At 42.1% G+C, this 20,763-nt stretch overlaps 1 protein-coding gene across 1 annotated transcript; it reads left to right on the forward strand.

Annotated features, from left to right (window-relative positions):
* The first annotated feature begins 133 nt into the window (after window positions 1-133).
* LOC121615054 (E3 ubiquitin-protein ligase MARCHF6-like) lies at window positions 134-18,499 on the forward strand. Its single transcript, XM_041949216.1, has 26 exons — window positions 134-340; window positions 1,413-1,512; window positions 1,850-1,923; window positions 2,053-2,196; window positions 2,737-2,809; window positions 2,957-3,137; window positions 3,903-4,128; window positions 4,493-4,554; window positions 4,645-4,677; window positions 5,280-5,331; window positions 5,514-5,572; window positions 5,689-5,769; window positions 6,013-6,081; window positions 6,242-6,316; window positions 6,569-6,703; window positions 6,816-6,935; window positions 8,093-8,193; window positions 8,380-8,517; window positions 8,711-8,906; window positions 9,008-9,077; window positions 9,168-9,349; window positions 9,449-9,583; window positions 9,729-9,818; window positions 11,252-11,384; window positions 12,387-12,522; window positions 13,500-18,499. Exons 1-26 carry the CDS (start codon window positions 322-324, stop codon window positions 13,582-13,584), a joined length of 2,769 nt encoding a protein of 922 aa, XP_041805150.1. The 5' UTR covers window positions 134-321; the 3' UTR covers window positions 13,585-18,499.
* The last annotated feature ends 2,264 nt before the right edge of the window (window positions 18,500-20,763 follow it).

Here is a 20,763-nt window from a genome sequence, read left to right on the forward strand (position 1 = left end):
CTCCCGCACTGTGTCCTATTTTTAGGTTTGTGTATCTAATAAAATCAACCTGCAACTGTCAAGCTGGCTGATTGCGCTCGGGTGCCATCTAGTGGTGAAAATACCACACAATCACATGTTGTTTGAGTATGTCCTGACCGCTCGCTGATGCACTGTGAAGTGAAAAGGCTTTGTTTCGACACGTGTGGTCAAGTCAAAGATAGTTGGAGCTTGAACTAAACACTAACGTGAAATGTTAACATGTAGATAGCTCGCGGTCATCGCTTTTATACTGAGTAGGCTGACTACTGTGGAGCAGGGCTGCCTTTGCAGCCAGTCAAGATGGACACCGCCGAGGAAGGTAGCTAACGTTAGCTATGTTGAAACTTGATTGCCCCACTTGTTAGCGTTAACTGGTCAAACCTGCTCATTTAATAGCATATCAAATTCTAACCCATTCATAACTACTGTCAGTGGCAAAGAGCGATTCTACGCTATCTGAGACGTTGACAAAAATTCATCAGAAGCCAATTAGCGTTAGCTAGTTAGCTAACTAGCATTAGCTTTCTCCCGTTAGCTATCAGCTGTTGTAAATAAAAGCAGCAGCGTCCAGTTGTTGCATGTCTACTTTCATAAACACTACATATACCACGAGTGCGTTGTGATGGTAGAGAGCCGAGAGGACCATTTCACATTAAAGTCAAACGTAACCTAGCTAATTATTACAACCTAACGTTCAGTAAGTTTAATGCAACCGTTGCAATAATATTACGTACAGTATGATAACTAGCTAACGTCACGTTGACACACCGGTCAGCTCTGCCAAATGACAAGGCTCGTTGACCACGTTACACTAAAGACAAAAACGATCTTTCATAAGGTTAACACCTCCAATATGCTTTCTAATCTTGCAGTTGTCATTATTCCTGAACTAATGTAACGTTGAACAATTTAGCGGTATTTATGCTACAGGGAAGGGAATGACTGGTGCCGTCTGTTCTGCTGTCAAAAATTGTGATATTCTTATATTATGAAAATAGCTTTATCTTTTTTTAAGTATCTGAAGTCAGTCAGTCATTGCATCTAGGGCTAATTATAGTCATTTCATTCTGGGCATCCAGTGACACAGGTAATCCAAGGATTACAGTTTGCCCTACTGTCAGTGTATGAACTGTCCTGCTCTATTTACTTAATACACATACTCATGTTATCCCGAGTGTGTCTCAGTATCAGATTCTGCAGAAAGTTTGCATGCAACTTTTTTGGTTTATTTACATTATATCCAAAATGTGCCAAGAGTTTAAATCAAGGGAAGTCACTGATCTCCTCATGAAATGGATAGAAATGCAAAGTGCCAAGTTAATTTAATGAAATATTGCACGAGTAGAACTCTATTTTATGCCAAGTTATGTTATTGTGTGCCCATTGTGCAGCGGACATCTGCCGGGTATGTCGTTCAGAGGGGACCCAGGACAAGCCGCTCTACCATCCCTGTGTCTGCACTGGCAGCATCAAGTTTATCCATCAGGAATGGTACGCTCCGTGACCAAGTTGTTGGAATTTAGAAATGTGTATGATTCCATTATTTTGTCTTGCGTTTCCTTTCCTTAAATTTGATCTCATCTGTCTACATTTTCAGTCTGTCTATCTGATTGCCTTCGCAGATGTTGAATTTGTTCGAATTTAGCTGTTGAAGTGTATTCCAACATAGTTAAAAAATTCTCAGGGGAAGATGGAGAATGGCAGAGATGATAGCAATGAGATCACTTGACAGGAATGCTCCTGAATATAGTCATAGAGTGTGCAAGTGATGTAAAGTTTCCATAGGATCAACAGAGTAATCTCACTGGATGTCCTTTTGTTTTCACAGTTTGCTGCAGTGGTTGAAACACAGCAGAAAAGAATACTGTGAATTATGCAAACACAGGTTTGCATTTACACCAAGTAAGTTGCTTGCTTTTCAATAAATCAATCAGGACAATAATAACCTTTAATTTGTTGTTAGCGCCTCTAAGTGCCTAATCATTGGCTAGCAATTATAAATTTACCTCCCTCGTTCTCTCTTTTCTCCAGTCTACTCTCCAGACATGCCATCTCGCTTGCCTGTCCAGGACATCTTTGCAGGGCTGGTTACCAGTATTGGGACAGCCATCAGATACTGGTTCCACTACACACTGGTGGCCTTTGCCTGGCTAGGCGTGGTGCCTCTAACAGCATGTATGTCACATCATTCCACTCTAAAAGCAAAATGAGTTTGCAAAAAAAAATGCAAAAGTTTGGGGAAGAGTTGAGAAAATAAATGTTTAGCAGTTGTTTCAGTTTTGTAACTGGATACAACAAACAAACTCAAATATAACAATTCTAGTCAGCCTGCAACAGCAACTGAACTTGAATGTTTTAAGCCACAAATGCTTTCACTTAGGGAAAGCTTCCACTTTGCTTACTGATGATTGTCTGAGAAGTATGTTTGGGCCAAGTCTCCCAGTCGATACAATTAGCTTTTCAGTTAAGTATATCAACTCAGTGTGCTTAGGGAGCCAGGCACTTGTGTGCAGGCTCAGGTGCTGTAATAGCTTATTCAGTTATGGTGTAAATCTTCACTTATTCACATTCAAATATTCACTCAGCATGAAGTGCGATATAATTCAGGTCAAATGTCAGAATGTGGCTCTGTAGTTTTGGTGTATTTTCACACCAGTTGTCATTTTAAGAATGATTCTGATTTAGTTTTTGTTTTTTTGCCCACTTTTCCAACAGGTCGTATCTACAAGTGTTTATTTACCGGCTCTGTGAGCTCTCTTCTTACCCTGCCATTAGATATGCTTTCAACGTAAGTTTGAATTGCTCTCTGCCCCCTCTTTCTCACACTGCCACACTCCTGTGTATTGTAGGTCTGTGTGTTCTTTCTTTAGTCTAGCTCTCTGCAGCAACGTAATGTGTGAAATTGTTTTAAAACACATCAATCTCTTCCTTGCAGACAAAACCTGCTTGCAGACTGCCTCCAGGGCTGTTTTGTGGTCACTTGCACGCTGTGCGCCTTCATCAGCCTGGTGTGGCTCAGAGAGCAGATTGTCCATGGTGGCGCCCCTCAGTGGTTGGAGCAGAATCAGCCCCCTCTTGTTCCTAATCAGCCCAACGGTCCTGCACCACCGAATGAGGTGAGATCAGTTTATGTTGTCAACCAGCATCTCTTTTCTACATGCACACACAGCTGGACAGATAGTGGCCTACTCAAGTGTGTTTGCTTCCCCATATATTCTACTGCTAATGCACTCTGCCATAGCTGGCACAGTGACAGGCTCATTTCTGTAAATGATAAGCCAGTGGAGTTTATGATTATCTAGGGCATTTATTCTTAGTTTTATTTGGTTTAGTTCAAATTAGACTATTTTTGTCACATGAAGTTTGCTTAAAATACAATTTTTCGATTTAGTGAAAAAGTTAAACTTTCTCCCACTTTGCCAGCTTTCTCTGTTGGGTCACATTTGTTTTCTGCCCGGCTGGTCTGGGCAACGCTTTCCTCTCAGAGGGAATGTCAGGATTGTTATCTTCTCTGATGGAGAATGTGCTTGCCAAGCTGGCCCTGACATTTGTCTGTGTTTACACATAACTGAATGAGTAAAGCAGTGACTGCCAAATCATGCCAATCCTCTGCTGTCATTACTGCTAATGAGAAATACAGTTCAGGTCTTAAATATCTTAGTTACAAGTGACAAAGCAGTTGGTGATGAGTTTTTTTCCTCCACGTTGTAAGTTTAAGTAATGCAGCTCCAAAAATTGTCAAGCTGTCCTTTTCTAAGTGCCAAATCCAAAACTATGAGTATGGTTAATGAACAAATAAGAACTAAAATATTACCTCGTGTAACTGCGCGTGGACTGTGCTCTAGGTAAGCATCTGTAATTTTTATTGAATGATTCTACAGGTTCCAGGTGGTAACAACGGCCAGGCTGCTGCCGACGCCCAGCACCATGCAGACCCTGCTCCAGACGGGCTGCCGCCTGCCAACCCGCATGAAGCTGGCAACCATGGAGACGAGGCTGAACTTGACGACGAGGAAGAAGACGAGGATGGGGAGGAAGACGAGGACGACGAGGACGATGAGGAAGGCAGGGAAGAGGATGCTGCTGATGCCAATAATGGAGGACAAGGTCAGTGTGAGGGTGACAACGCAGAGGTTTGATACACTTTAAAGTAGAGGCTTTCAAGCTATTTACGCACACAGTGTTGAGTTCACACAGCTCTGTGGACTGGAAGTGACACTATTCTTTCTTTGTAAATAAAGTTATGATATAAAAGTTGAGAAGTGGTGTGTGATGTATGAGCTTATGTAATCACTTTGATTAAGCAACATGAACAGAAATGCTTAAAGAATGGTTTTAAGATAGTGGGCATTTGTAGCTTTATGTGAACTGGTGTTTTCAGTCCTTCAGTAACAGAGCCACAGAAGCATATTTTCACCGCACGTTGCTGGTGTTCTGTACTGTTTAAGTTGTTCCTGGTTGTCCCTTGCAGAAGATTTGAACTGGAACGCCCTGGAGTGGGACCGTGCAGCAGAGGAGCTTACCTGGGAACGGGTAGGAATCTATTTTTTATCCCTCTGTCTCCTGCTCATTTATATGTGTCATAAAGGATCATTAGGACAATGCTTTCTGTTCCTGTCCTAGATGCTGGGTCTGGATGGCTCGCTGGTTTTCTTGGTAAGTGCACACACTCTCTTTGTAAGCTTACACACAGTTTCACAGTTGTGCCTTAGGGGGAACTTTCTGTATATTTGAACGTAGCATACAGTATTTCGCATAAATGTGGCCATTGTGACTCCATGGATGGTAAGTTTGCACCCCAAACCTTCCTTTTTAGGGATTTGGAGGAAACAAGGATTCATGAAAAAACAACATATGTATATTCTGGCAAGCTGAGCAAGCCGCAAGCAGCTTTCTGAATGAACCCAATTTATTCATGAATCTTTTCAAATGCTATCGTAGAGTCTGTTCCATGGAATAGCAATCTTAGCGCATAGAGATCTACACAGGAGGCTCGAGTAGTTTACCCCAGTATATGTTGTTCTCCTCGTTCGTATGAATCTGTATAAAGGAGGTTGTGGTTTGCAGTTAGCGTGACCAAAAGAGTCACAATCACCACTTTTATGGTAAATATGGCTCATTGAAATACTCCTGTGTATATCGGAATTTACCTTCAGCAACCTTATGTGAATTATGTATCAATATGATGCATACGCAGTCGTTAAAGTTAGAAATAGTGTAACATTGACAGAGACCCCTGTTGTGCATCTCTTCTGTAGGAGCATGTGTTCTGGGTGGTGTCTCTCAACACACTCTTCATCCTGGTCTTTGGTAAGTTAAACCTGCAGTGTCGTCATGATGTTCTGTACATAACAGTTATTAACTCTGAGTATCTGTCACATTCTTTATGTACTATTACAGTGGAACCATAATTCAGTGATATAAGACAGTCCTGTGTACCTGATCATACACTCAACTGCAGACTCTAACCCAACCTCTTTAATTCTCTCTAGCTTTTTGCCCGTATCACATCGGCCATTTCTCAGTGGTTGGACTAGGCTTTGAAGAGTTTGTAAGTGCACAGCAATGCATGCTAGTAAAGTTTGAATTCCTCACTAGTTGAGTAGTATTTGGGTTTGTCATGCAGTGACAGAATTTATTTGACGATGAAATTATATCTGGTTGCAGGTCAAAGCCTCACACTTTGATGGCCTCATCACCACCATACTGGGGTACATCCTTCTGGCTGGAGCTCTCATAATCTGCCATGTATCCTCTATATACAAGAAATTACTTCATGTGTATGAAATGATCTACTGTACGTCTCACACTCCACATACATGTCACTGTAGCAGTGTTGTCTAGTCATCTAGGAATCCAAAAGGTCAGGTCAGTGGTTTGTTTTGGCCTCAAGAGTTTCTATGAAATGTGTTGATGAGAAATGCTTAAAATACAGACTGAGTGTTCTTTATCTCACATTTTGGTGTTAGTCCTTAACTGTGCCTCCTTCAGGCTCTGGCTTCATTAGTGAAGTTCCAGCGGTCCAGACGCCTCCTGGGTGTTTGCTACATTGTTGTCAAGGTAAATTACAGATGAAAGATTGGAATGTTTCCGAAAAGCTATTTTGTTTTTATCAAACTAGCAAAGCTTCCAATTGAAACAGTAATTAGGAAAATTATGATTACTGGAACAAATAATGGAAACAGAAACTAAATTGCGTTTTTATTTTTACATGTCGCAGGTGTCCCTTCTGGTTGTCATGGAGATAGGCTTGTTCCCGCTGATTTGTGGTTGGTGGCTCGACATTTGCTCGCTGGTAAGACGATCATGCAGAGTAAACTCAATTGATCCTGCTGATACAGTTACACACTGGCTCTTAATGACTAACAAAACAGATTAAATGCAATCATGATGATGCAGTGCACAAATTTGATCAAGAAACTGGATGAACACTTATTTAAAAAAAGAAAAGTATTACATTTATCGAAACAGTTCCTGAAAACTAATTTAGTTTTTGTCAATGGAATTGAAAACACAGACAAGAAAGCATATCTTTTGTTCATTACAGGAGATGTTTGATGCGACTCTGAAGGACAGGGAGCAGAGTTTTGACTCTGCCCCCGGCACCACCATGTTTCTGCACTGGCTGGTCGGCATGGTCTACGTCTTCTACTTTGCCTCCTTCATTCTTCTGTTAAGAGAGGTAAAGTGAAGGACTTCAGCCAGTCCCAGTCATGCATTGTGACTTATGTAAAACCTCACAAACCATCCATAGCCTGTAAATCTTAAGCTTTTGCATGTTTGTTTGGTGGCAGGTGCTCCGGCCTGGTGTGCTTTGGTTCCTCAGGAACCTGAACGATCCAGACTTCAACCCAGTCCAAGAGATGATCCACCTGCCCATCTACAGACACTTGCGGAGGTTCATTCTTTCTGTGGTCAGTCAAGTATCCTCCTCTTCTGTTCTTTCCCAAACACAACCTTCAGTTTCTGCGACCAGATATGTGTAACGATGTTTATTAAGGTTACAACAGATAAGGACTTTGGTAACAAGAGATAGGTAGAATCCCCTACAGTGTAGACACTGCTGGTGGTGGAGTAGAACCAGCATGCACCTGGATCGAAGTGGGGACAAAGTGGTGATGGGGAGGTGTTGGGTTGCACATGTGCAGGTCTGAATGTCAGAATGACACATCTTTAAATATCACTGCACTTCTGAGGACTGATTGGCTCGAGGAACATGGGTAGAAAGAACGTTGGCCAGGTGTGGTGACGTCAGAAATGAATGAAAGGGACTTTCACAAAATGGGAAAGTGGAAGAGTACATAGAAAAAGCAGCAAATAACAGGAATTCCCAGTAGATGAAGTGAGAGAGGAAGGATTTTCCTCATTGAAAGTTCACCAAAGCTTCATATAAATAGAACAAGCATAGGTTTGGTACCTTTTTTGTTTTATTTGGTTTATATAGGTTTTGAGATACCACTCTGAGATTTATGCCTCCACCTCAATACACTGGAGGTTGAATTTCAGTGTTGACATCGGACATTAAAAAAATGCAACAGCAACATTTCTTGTATGAAACAGTGTCCTGGGTGTTCTGCATTATTCACAGTTGAGGTTGTGAAGTAGTTTAGCGTGAAACTGGAACTGAAAAATAAAATTTGGTACATATTAATAATTTTTTTGCCAGGCACTGCGGAGAAGGATTTTTTATTTTACTAAAAATGATGCTGGCTGGGCATTGTTTACCACTGTCCCTCTGTCAGTCTATTCCTTGTGAATGTGGTATTTACAGTAGCTATGTATAGGCTTATGTCCCTGTAAATGAAGCAGTACATGGTTTCAGGAACTGGGGCCAACTGGTAACAATAGGGTTACTTACTATACTGTCAGTCCACACATACCACAAATGCTATAGAGGCACAGGGAGAGTTAATTGAAACTCTTTTTTGACAGCCATATTAATTTCTTTCAGAGGTGCATTTAGTGGTAGCCGTGTCACACTCAGTTCAGTTTCCCATGTTGCTTAATCTTGACATCCCTTGTAAAAGGTGTGTTGTCTTTTTTTTCTGTGTGTGCATGTGTGTATTTCCAGGTGGTTTTCGGCTCCATAGTCCTGCTAATGCTTTGGCTCCCTATCAGAATCATTAAACTGCTCTTCCCGACCTTCCTTCCATACAACGTCATGCTTTACAGGTACACTCGACAACACCAAACCATTATTTCATTTTCAGTATCTCAGAGTTGAAGGTGACATTGTCTGTTCTCTACTCAGGCATAACCAAATAGGAAGCTGCAGGAGAAAATGAGCTGCCACTTCTAGTTGCATGTACGTTCTAAACTGAATATGAATTGAGCTTGGTTTGTGTCTCGTCTCTGCAGCGATGCCCCGGTCAGCGAGCTGTCATTGGAGCTGCTGTTGCTTCAGGTTGTTCTGCCTGCATTGCTGGAGCAGGGTCACACTCGCCAGTGGCTCAAACGGCTCGTCCATGCCTGGACGTTCACCGCCGGATACATGCTGTAGGCTGAAGACACACACACACACACACACACACTGCAACTTCTTGTACAAAATGGTACAAAGTGGCTCAGTGTTGTTGTGATGCGGCTAAAAAAACCTCAAATTATAGTTTTCTCTTTTTGTCCAGTGCCATTATGTCACTTCACAGTCATAGTAATCAAAGTAATTACTCACCAATGGCTCCCCCCACAGTGACCTTCACTCCTACCTCCTGGGTGACCATGAAGACGATGACAACCAACCAAACAACAACCCTCCCGGCCGCCATAACAACAACAGGATCCCTGGCCTGGGGGAAGGGCTTCACGCTGCCCATCAGGCCATTCTGCAGCAGGGCGGTCCTGTGGGTTTCCGGTCATACCACCGGCCCATCAACTTCCCCCTCAAGGTGACTCACAACGTTCTAAGTATTCAGGTCACATATTATATCCTGTCGCTGTTTCCTAGAAATTAATGTTTTTGTCTTTTTGTGTGTTTTTGATTGTTAAGATCATTCTGCTGGTGGTCTTTATGTGTGTGACGCTGTTACTGGCCAGTCTCATTTGCCTCACCCTGCCGGGTAAGTTCAGGCCACAAGAAGGCAACGTTCCTTTTGTCTGTCATTCTCCACACCTCAATTCTTACTAGCCCTCCTCTTCCTCTCCTCCAGTGTGTGCAGGTCGCTGGCTGATGTCTTTCTGGATGGGCAGTGCCATGGTTCATGAGCTGTACACAGCAGCCAGCGGTCTGTACGTGTGCTGGCTGTCCATACGCGCCGCCACGGTGCTCCTGTCCTGGATGCCGCAGGGACGGTCCGTCATCATGCTCAAAGTCCACGAGTGGACACTCATGGTAATGTGGATATCCCTCTTGTCCTCCCAGCCAATCACTACTATAGTGCTGTTCTGTATTACATTGCAATTGATTTGAATGGATATTCGGGTGGAACAGATCCTAAAGACCATCGTGGTGGCTGTGATGTTAGCCGGGGTGATTCCTCTGCTGTTGGGTCTGCTGTTTGAACTGGTCATCGTGGCCCCTCTCAGAGTCCCCCTAGACCAGACACCTCTCTTCTACCCCTGGCAGGTATGCAGTATTTTCAATTCAATTTAACTTCAAGGATAGAAAACCAGGCTTTGCAGGCTTGGTACTGAGCAGATGCTAATATTTTGAAACAGACCTCATTGTGTCTTGGTTGTAAACTGGTTGTTGTTGTTTTGGTATGTGGCAGGACTGGGCCCTGGGCGTGCTCCATGCTAAAATCATCGCCGCCATCACGCTGATGGGTCCTCAATGGTGGCTGAAAACCGTCATCGAACAGGTCGGTCTCACGTCCACCTGCCCTCGTTACAGCAAAACAGGATTATTTTAAGTCGGCCAAATGCTACGTTTAAGCTTGTACTCATGCCATACATTGCTTTACATACAGTTACAGTTCTTTGTGATTCGATTGATGGAAACCATTTCAAGATACAATCACAAAAGAAGTACAGCAACAATAAACAAACAATTGAACAAACTGAAGCAGCTCTCGTGTGAAGTCTCATCATAGGTGAGATCTTTTCCAGCAATCAATAACACTCTAACCAAAAATGTCTGGTTACATTGGCAAAGGTCCAGACGATCCAATCCAGTGAAGTATTTGTCCAAAGCACTAGAATAATCAACAGATTAGCTGGGAGACCTGCTAATCTTCCATGTTTTCTTTATTATATCCCAAGTAGTAAGCATGTGCACGTAGGTGATATGTTGGTCTCAAAACGGCCGCTGCACGCTGACCTTTCAATTGATACCTCACATGACCAATTAGAATCTTTCAAGTCATGCCCACAACCGACCATAGCCGGCGAGAGTCTGAGTTGAACAGATGTGCCTCGCTCTCTTCTTTTGTGTAAAGATCGAGTCAGCTGCAACCAGTTGTGCAGATGACTGGTGCTTCATGTAGCCCATGAAATTTCAAAAATGAGGATATGCTGCTTTGGTGGGTAATTATCAGCCAAATCAAGGATTTCAGTGCAAATGAGGATATTACACAGGGTCGAAATGATAAGTATAGTAAATAGCCTCAATATAAAGATATATATAATCTAAATAAAAGTAGAGATGGCCTAAATATAAATATAAATATGTGCCAAGATAAATTCCCTTTTTTGGGAGAACCACTAGACATACCATTAGGAAAAACACATTATATAATATATAAATTGAACTTAGACTTGGGTAAGGCTTCATGCTCTGATCCCATTGTGTTTTCCAGCTAATAAGTCCAAGCTATACGGCCGTCATCTGCAGAACATCAATGTGCAAAAAAATATTCAGCGGAAAAAAAAACTTCTACTTCAGTGTGTTAAAACTTCTATAGTGCAAGGCCAGTAGCACTTAGAGTGATTCTGACTGCTGGGGATGAAACTCCAGAGTGTTACATTTCAAAAGAAACCAAAGCGATGCATGTACTCCAAATGGTTCATGAATAGCCTTCAGTTTTCTTTGTGTGGGCCTTGGATAGGTGTTGGATGGGCTCATTTTACAAGAATCGGCAGGGGCTAAATACATTGTACAGATGATTAAACATGTGTGTGTCTTTATATGATCAGAAAATTTTTAATTATTAGAATTAGGACATATTGTCCACTTTGTATTAAAGATTCCAAGAATTAATCATTTTTTTGTTCAGGTTATTCACTGTTAAAGACAAAAAGAACTGAGCTTCTATTTGCATGAAGGAAAACCATCCTGCCCCTCTCTCTGCTGTAGGTGTACGCTAATGGTATCCGAAACATTGACCTCCATTTCATCGTGCGAAGGCTGGCTGCCCCAGTCATCTGTGTCCTGCTGCTGTCTCTCTGTGTGCCGTACACCATCTCTAAAGGCATCACACCACTGCTGGGTGAGTCTCTGTGTGTGTTTGTGTGTCTGGGTTGAGCACGAGTTCTCTTGAACCTTCAGTTACTCTTAACAAGAATCAGTTTCAAGGTAGTGGAGGAAAAGAAAACAGTCCTTAGCCTTCTTCATCGCTCCTTTTTTTCTGTTGTCTCTGTCACTGCTCCAGTTTTCTCCTCCATCACCAACTGTCTTTGAGTGGGGTTAAAACTGAGCTTGAACTCACTTGTCAAAAGGCACATTGCCTTTTATTGAAAGCTATCATAAGTCCCTTTTCCTCTCTGAGCTGGTTGCTTTGAGTTGCAACAAGCATGGCTTTATAGAAATGTACATTTTTGAAATGCTACATTGTAGTTAATCTTCCATACAATTTTATGACAAGTAGACAAATCATGGGGAATTCTTACGAATCTCTTAAGAATTACTGTAAAATCACTCAAATTAATTGGATTTAGAAATAGAAGTTTTGCCTAAATTTTGAACAGCATTAATAAAACTGACAACTAAGAGGAAGTTTAACTTTTTATTTGGTCCCTTTGTTGTTTTGGGTGCTGGCTAAATTAGAAGTTGTGGCAGATAAAATTCAGACCCAGAGGTAGCAGACACGCTCATCAGGCCACAGCACTGGCAGATCCGGACTAATTTGGACACAGGGCTCATTTGAGAAGTGCTTTTTATGCAAAGCCTACCCAAGGCACCAGTTTGTGTTTAGACAAGTGTTTTTGATGTTGACTCAGACAACACTTGCATTTAAACAACTAGTCAATTAAGAATTCCCAGCCCTGGTGGTAATCTGGATTTTAGCCATTGTGCAAGCCAAAGCGTAATTGATTGTTTTTTTTTTCTTTCATTTACTCTGTTCCCTCAACTCTTAAGTCCATGAGCTCTTAGAGAAAAGACATCACAGACACGCTCACTCATTAAGAGGATATGCTGTTCCAGTGTTTACTCAGTCTTCTCTTTCTTCCCCCACCTCCCCCTCTACTTCCCTGCTTCCCTTCCTTTATAGGTGTGCAGCCGGAGATGCAGACGCTGGTGGAGAGGAGGATCTATCCGTTCCTGCTGATGGTGGTCATGCTGTTGGCCATCCTGTCCTTCCAGATACGACAGTTCAAACGCCTCTATGAACACATCAAGAACGACAAGTCAGTAGGCTCAACAAATTTTAAGTGTGAACTAACACATGGGGGCAAAGAAGCTCAGTGTTGTTTTTTCCTCAATTGTGCAGTTTACTGATCCAGCGTCAGTTAAGTCAGTGATCAGCAGGTAATCGTTATCATAATAGAATCAATAATTTTGTTGATCTTAAAGATTCCTTTGGGCTTGAAACTTCCTAGACATAGATTAAAAATTGAGAAAATGACCTGTAGCTGAAAACAAGAAATCTGTTTCTGTGTATTTGCACCAATAATAATGAGAAGAAAGCATCAGCATGTAGGATGGGGTTTTCTAAAAATGTATGATGCTGGAAAAAACAGATTGTAGCATTACGGTCAGAGTCGGGTTTAGTCTGTAAGAGTTGTGCACGTGGGTGCTTTTTCTGAGTGCACTGGTTCCCAACCTGGTTGTTCCAACTCCCACTAGGGGTCACCAAAGCTTCACAGGGGCCGCGAAGGCTTCTTGAAGGGGTCCCGTAAGGAAAACGGTTGAGAATCACTGCTTGTGGTGTTTCCTGTTTTTGATAATGCGCGCTTTCAACAGAGTTAAAGTTTTGTGACCGTGAGGCCAAACGGGGCTGTTAAACTGTCCCCCCTGTGGCAACACTTTTTCTTTTAGTTCTTTTCAGTGTAGTTTTCGGCGGTTGTGGCTATCCAACTCTTGATGCCAAAACTATAGAATGATGCACTGCTGCATCTTTTTTTGTGAAGCTGAATGTCAGGGCTTATGATTATTTAGCAAGCTTTGTTTCTGTGATGTGTTTAGCTCCTGTAAAGCAATGTATTCTATGCACAGTACTCCAGTTTCTCATCACCAAATTCAATGTGAGGAGAATAAAGAGCCAATCTCGCAGTAAAACTGATCTGAGAATAAAAGACTGAAGAGTGATCAACAATATAGTTGTGTGAATTAATATGTTAAACATGATTCGTAAACAACTCTGTCCTTCCTGTGTCTCCTCCAGGTACCTGGTTGGACAGCGACTGGTTAACTATGAACGCAAGACAGGCAGGAGCACGTCCACCTCCTCATACAGCTCCTCCTCATAGACCCGCCGCTGCTGTGGGATCAGTGAAGCTGACTCACTCTGCTCAGCACTGAGAGCTCTCATCAGCTCCTGTGGTGAAACCTTTTTGTTTTCTCTGTGCTCGGCTGTCAAATGCCAACTTCAAACACAGCCTCTAAACTTTTGACTGCAGTCTAGTCCTTTTATTCACCAACATCTACTGCTGTCACAGGTTGGGAGACAAAAGACGCTGAAGAGCGAAAACAAAATAGTCTCTAAACTCCTCTCGGGAAATTTTGGTTGTCAACCAGCCTGCAGGAACAGCCGGCGTGAATTGCTGGCTGTCCATCCTGTTTAACGTGTCCGTTTTTGTCTTCAACGCAGCTGACATTTTAAGTTGTAACTACATTATTTTAAAAAAAGGTTTGAGTTGAAGTTTGGTCAGTTGAGCGTAGCTTTTACCTCTGATCGTGCTTCCCTTTGAATGTTGGTTTTGAAGTGTCGTCTAGGTCACACTGAGTGTCTCTTAATGGGACGGTTTTGACTTTTCAAAGCTGTGGAGGAGATACTATAATGGGAACGCCTCTGTGGCTCTGCTCCAAGCGTTGATTCGTCTCGAATGATGCCCTTCATCAGATTGAGGTTGTCAGTGGTAAGGAGGGACATACATGATGTAACAATGTGATTGTATTATTCATTTTTTTTTTTTAAAGATGTTTTTATTAGATGTGTTTTCATTGATTTTTTAGTGTTCTGGAGTGAGCTGTTAGATAGTCCTCTGAGGATTCCTTTGAAGTAAAGATGTAGAAAAAGAAAGAAAAAGGAGAACGGGACATTTCAGGCAATCTGGACACAGCCCAGGATATGTTTTCTTCTTAAGATGTTCCCCTGTGAATTTTAAAAACAGTCTGAGTTGTTTAGTACCTTCCTGAGCAAATCCACCTTCAGGGGAGGAGAGGTTGTTAACGTGAAGTCACACAGCACAAAAAGTGAGATTTCAACTAAGAATAATTCAACTGGAAAAACAGTCCCAGCACATTACAGAATGTGCCCGTGTTACAACCTTAGACTGACACTGTTTTATAGGAATATTTATTTTGATAGAATAAAATTAAATAATGTGAGCTAGCTGTCAGCTGTTCAGACTCTTGCCTGTCTTCATTCTGTTCACAGTTAGGAGCCAACAGCTAAAAACAGCTAAACAAACAACAAAAACACTAAACTCCAGAGAGAAAAAGTGGTTCTCGTGAACTATGCTGACAGATAATAGAACTAAACGGATCATCAATATAGATCTGGCAGACTGGAGGTAACTCATCTCAGTTAGGCCAAGGTAGTGCCAGTAGCCGCACAAGCAAACTGGCTGCTTTTCTTTTACGTTCCTAACCTGTACTGCAACGTTGCTCCAATAAATCATTCAGTCAATCGCTGCCACCTGCTGAGCTGAATCAAACTGATCATGACACACCTCATCTTGTAAGCAATTTAGTAACTAATGACAGCGTTAACAGTAGCCCACTGCAATGTAGGGCCAGTGTTGAAGGCTAAGTTATGTTTCACAAAAATAATACATCTCATACAACTCAGTGAACGATTAGCTAAGTAGCATTGATTAGATTAGCGTTACCAGACATTTCCCACTCATTATGAATTGCAGTGCCCCATTAAAGCAAGTCTGCAAAAAAAAAAGATCAGACCTGCTTGTGTTTGGAGCTGCTGTCTGTCTTCCTCTTCTTGTCCCCCCCTGCCAGTCAGCTTGTTAGTGGGATTATGTAATCAAAGTCAGTTTTGTTTACCATTCATTGCTCAACACTATGGATTACAGTTGCAGCTTCAACAGTCAAAAGGTTGTGTTTCACATGTAAGGTATGAGTGTGTTCCAAACGTTTCAGCCCATCAGTTACCTGGCCTGTCACAAGTGGAGGGTTGGATTTTCAGTAGTACTATGTCTTCACTTGTTGTTGCGGTTCGGTCAGAGGACAGTCGGTTTGAGAACGACAGAGTCTTCTGAAGGTCAAAGGTCTTGTTGTGTTGAAGAGGTGCTGAAAAAACTCCTGAATCCAACACAACTCTCTTTATTTGGTCCTTGACTGGCTGACTTCAGACTCTACCTGGGAGCTGTGTCGGTAGATGCGTTCTGAGTCAGTCTCACTTACGATCAACACCTCTCTTTAATAATAGCTGAGGTTTTGAGTGTTGGCTTGTGTTTCAGCTTTCCGCGAAACAGGTTCAGCGAGACGATGTCGCAGGGCGGCAGAAGGAACTCCGGCTAACCGTTAATCCAAAAGGCTCTCTGTGATGTAACTTCAGGCATTGATGTGAAGAGCGGGGTGCTGTCTATGCTCACGGTGGCAGCGGAGGGATGTGAGGTGCATTGTTGGATGTCGTACCTCCTGCAGTAGGTGGCCACACTGCTCTGTTACAAGCTGATAGCATGACATGTGCTGTTTGTGTTGGAGACATCGTAAGCCTTGTCAGAAAAGATGAAAATCTCACACACTAAACAAGCCCCATCTTCATATAATTAAATCTGCAGTTCAGCAGCTTCAGGCTTACTGTACGTGGTCTGATACGACCAGTGGCTTATGGTGACTAACTATAGCTAATGATGGCAAACAGATATTGCTGTGTAACTGATGTTGCTAATACAGGAGACTTCTTTCTTGTTACCCACTTGTCCACTGATGGTGGTGCCTTTAAAGCAACCGACTGAAGAGAATTTTGGGAGAACTTAACTATTAGCCTGTCATTACCACTTGTTTCCTCAGTGGCTGCTGTTGAGCACCAGTGACGTCGTCTCCTTTAAAACTGGGCTCTGTTTGTGATCCTGGCATGTCTCTCCTGGCAGGAGTTTTCCAGGTGTTCACACTGATGAGCTGCAGCAGACTCAAAGAGATCCTCTCTGCTTTACCTCTTCGCAGCTGGTGCTCTGATTCAAGTGAAGGTTGACACTGATGACTGGAAGAATCGGGGTCAGCATCCTCCGCTGGCACTGAAGCTCAGGGAGTCATGTTTCAGGGTTCTTCGTGTCTTTAACGGTATGTCTGATGTTCTGAGAAAAAATGGCCGACCGAGCAGACTCACAGTACAGTACTCTTTCATGATCTCAGTAACAATATTTTGTTTAAAATCACAGTATTCACAACAATCACTACAAACAAAGTGCTTTAAAACCAAGAAGCGTTCAGAATCACACTAAACAATAGTTAGAAGAAGAGGTGGCCGGTCCTCAGTGGTTCCTCTTATCGTCTGAGAGTTGTTGGCTAACTGAAGGTTAAAGTGCAAGATCAGTCTTAACATGCACCAACACAGTCATGCATGAAATGATTGGTGTCAGTGAACCCAGCAAAAATATCGCAACCTCAAGCCAATGCATCGAAACAAGAGGCCACATGTAAATAAATTCTGTAACAGGCGCATGATAATTCTGTGTTCTGAATAATCTTTGATTCACAACGTTACGGTTGGAAGGAATAGTTGATTTTTCAAATACCGTCAGTAGCTTTCTGAACCAGTCTTATAGGTCCAGTGATTTAGTGGCATCTGGTGGTGAGGTTGCAGATTGCAAGCAACTGAATACCCCTCGCCTCACCCTCCCTGTCCATGCGCATAGAAGAACCTCTGGTGGCTGTGAAACTCGTGAAGCTCAGACGTGGTTAGCTAAGCTTAGCATAAAGACTGGAAATGAGGAGACAGCTAACCTGGCTCTGTTCAAACGTAACAAAATCCACCCACCACATCGAAAGCTCACTAATTAACACGTTATGTCTTGTTTGTTTTATATGTACAAAAAATAACTGTAAAAATGACAATTTGTGTTTTCACAAGGGGGTTTCATACTAGAACCATTTCTTGGATAGGGCATTGAATTCCTGTATTCTCTGCTGGACTCTAGAAAATATACTCACTGACTCGTAGCTAGAATGTGTATGAGCGTATTTCCCAAAAGGACGAGATATTGCTGTAAAGTTCCAAACATTTCAGTTCCTACAGCCACTTATACTCCTAAAGGCACTCTTTGCATGGGGATGTAAAGTCAGTGTTATGCTCTCGGTGTCTCACACGTGTGTCTCCGTTGCTCCACCACCTTTGAGAAAATACACAAAATGTACTTCATGTTTCAAAGAAAGTTTCATAACTTTAAGTTAGGAGTCATATTCTTAAAGCCGCCGCAGAACACAGCCGTCAGAGCGAAATGAAAGATTTGAAAAATGAAAGCTTGTGTTGCAGCCTTTCAGAAACAAAGAGGTTGAAATATGTTCTGCGACAGAAGCGAGCCCCAGCCTTTCTCTCAGCCTATGAAAACTGAGTCCAATCCTCTGATGCGTTCGTGCTCCTGTGTGAGTTGATTTAAGCTCATTTTCTTTTCTTTCTTTTTCTCCTATAATGGTTTAGTAGAAATTGTGATTTTTTTTTTTTGTTTTTTATGCAAATGTTTTAAAATGTGTTGCACTTTATACCACAGTTTGCAATCATTTCAGAATCCATTGTAACACAGTCAACACAGCAGGGCGTGTGTGTGTGTGTGTGTGTTTCCCTCCCACTGAGACTGAAAGATGTCAGTATTTCACTGTGGTGACTCTGCACAATGGGTTTTACTTAAAATATTAATTTGTTTTGCATCCGTTTTTGACACTGCATTTGTGTTACAAGTGTTTCATTAGAGTTTTGGTAAATATAAACTGCTTTTCTTTTGATATGGATTGTGAATTTCATTAACTTTAGTGCTGACAGCTGTAGTGCTGCTGTGTGGAACGCTCACATTATGTCTATGATGCTATAAAGTGACCTTTTAGTGTCTTCTTGAACTCAGCTGGACACTTCAAATTTTGGTCTTGAATTTCAATTTCTAGAAGCAAATGATTTCTATTTTTATATGTGCAAAAAGGCAGTGGCATGTACTGTAACATGAAGTTCTATACTTTAAGGTCTATTAATTGTTGGTTCAGCAATATGAAACAATAATAAATAGTTGTAATGATTTCTCAGAGTGCAGATTCTTCTTCACGCTGCAGACAATGTGATCCTCAAACAAATGTTAGTGATGTTGCTCATGTCTGTTTATTGTTGGCTCAGAGTTGTGCTTCGCGATGTCAGTGTTGTGACACCCACAGGGGGGATTGCGAGATAAATCTCAGAAGTGATGAGATGATCAACATGATAGGAAACAATACATTCCTGCGACACAAAATCCTGTTTTTTTCAGACTTTGCTCTAATCTTTTTTTCCCCCTCTTGTGAAGTACAGGGTAATTATCCCTCCACAGGCCTCTAAGACAGATTCAAATGCACTCTTTGGAGGTATGTTCCAATGTCAGAACTGAAGGGGTCCGTCAATTTCCGTAACTTCACATCACGATTGACAGTGTGAAGGTGAGAAAGTGGGCAGGGTTTGAACTTCTCATTCTAGTCTTTTTTCAATCTTAGCTGTTTTAGTCACTTTCAGTGTGTAGAAATAGGTGCAACACTATGAATGGCTTCAGGAGACACTGCACCGCTATTCCCATTTACAATGAACTTCAAGTCCCTAAACAGTTTTGCCTTCTGGTGTGGTCAGACAAAACACAGAGTAGTTCTTTTCAAGCAAGCTGGCACCTTTACTTGTGTCCCGTGTGTGCGCTTGAATACTTGAGTATTTTGGATTTTGAGGTCAACTTTGCTGAGACGTGCCTGCAGTTGTTCTCTGCCGACTGCAGTACACACAGATCCAGAGGAGACACTCACTGTATCTCCTGCTGCTTTTCACAGTCAGCTTCCACTGTCTTTAGACCTGATGAGAAACTGATCACTTACATACACATTTATTGCATTCTACAGTTTTAGTCCATTAAAATATGTCACTAAAATAGCACAGAACCCAGGCTATTAATCACAAGAACAATCCCTGAATATCAGTCTTAATTTATCTTTCATCGTAATCCAGCATCAGCAGTTCATAAGAGCCCAGTTCTGATTTGGGATCATGTCTGGTACTGCTGGAAAGCACAGCTCTAGGAAACAGGATGTGGGGTTATTTCTGCTGAATCCAATTACCTTTCTGCTAATGCACAGTCTTAACAGTTTTGGAAGCCAAGTAGAGATTAGGAGCATATGCAGCTGAAACAACATATCTGCTGTCAACCTTAATCTGATTTTTCCAACCTGTGCTTCATTTTTCACGAGCACAGTGGGATCAGCCTTTTCATCGCGATCAAATCATGGACTAAGAGCCTGTGATTTGTCCCTCCTTAAGGAGCTCTGAAGAGATTACGGCTGTGTCGGAAAGAGTTTGATTTCTTTTTCTTCTCTATTGTAAAACCAGACTTAAGGCAAAAAAACAAGTGTAAAATCTACACTGTATTTTCTCTGGCACAGATTACTACTTTGCACAAGAAATTTCAGACCTTGTTCAAAGAGAACTTGCAAATAATTCTTTTATGGTGTGATGTGTTTCAGGAGAGGCAGGATTTAACTGCTAGAGATTAGTGTTTCTGTGCCTGAAAGCATGTTGGCTCAGTGTGAATTGTGTCCTCATGTGGCAAACCTTACCTGCCCGAGGCAGTCGGCGCAAAACACTTGGAATTAATCCCAAAGTGTCTGACACAGATGCTCAGATCAGCTGCTCAGTTCATGACCGTGTGAACTGGACTGATTTACATGGCAGCCTGGTCACTGGAGTCCCAAACTACCACAGTAAATGATGTTTAGTGTCAGTGCAAACTTGGCATGTATGGAAGCACATGTAATACACATGTAATGTAATAAGAAACTGAATAACTCTAAAAATGTAACTGACTTCATAGCATTGAAATATATATAATATGAGTATATGCGGTTTTGAAAACTCCAGTGGTGATAAGTCAAAAACTTGATTTGAGGTACATTGTTTAGGGTTTACTCTATTCAGGTTGTTTGAATTCAGTTAGTCAAATTCTGACAATTCAAACCAGGTTAAAAAAAAAAACAGGTTTGCTCAAACTGGACTTGTGAACTTGAACATCCAGCCCACCAAGATGCTCCGTCCCTTTCTAATCCTGCAATGACTGGTTTTGGCCGTGGAAAGGAGCTGCGCTGAGAACAGCCGCGCAACTCGTCTCATCTTGAACACCTGTCCACCTTGCCAGTCTTGTTGGTGATTTGACGGAGTGGCACCGCACTCAACCAAAAGTTTTCGGCCTTAGACGCCGATGAAGGTGACACCAGGGCCTGAACTCTGTCGGGGTTTAGGCTGAGCCCAGTCCTTC

Source organism: Chelmon rostratus, chromosome 12 (assembly GCF_017976325.1).
Source record: "Chelmon rostratus isolate fCheRos1 chromosome 12, fCheRos1.pri, whole genome shotgun sequence".
In the NCBI taxonomy this organism is placed as follows: Eukaryota; Metazoa; Chordata; class Actinopteri; order Chaetodontiformes; family Chaetodontidae; genus Chelmon; species Chelmon rostratus.

What these genes read in the sequence shown, in the direction of transcription:
- LOC121615054 (XM_041949216.1), top strand. An exon ending in ATGGCTCGCTGGTTTTCTTG is followed by an intron (nt 4,678 to 5,279) that starts GTAAGTGCACAC and finishes TCTCTTCTGTAG; the next exon opens with GAGCATGTGTTCTGGGTGGT. An exon ending in CCATCAACTTCCCCCTCAAG is followed by an intron (nt 8,907 to 9,007) that starts GTGACTCACAAC and finishes TTGATTGTTAAG; the next exon opens with ATCATTCTGCTGGTGGTCTT.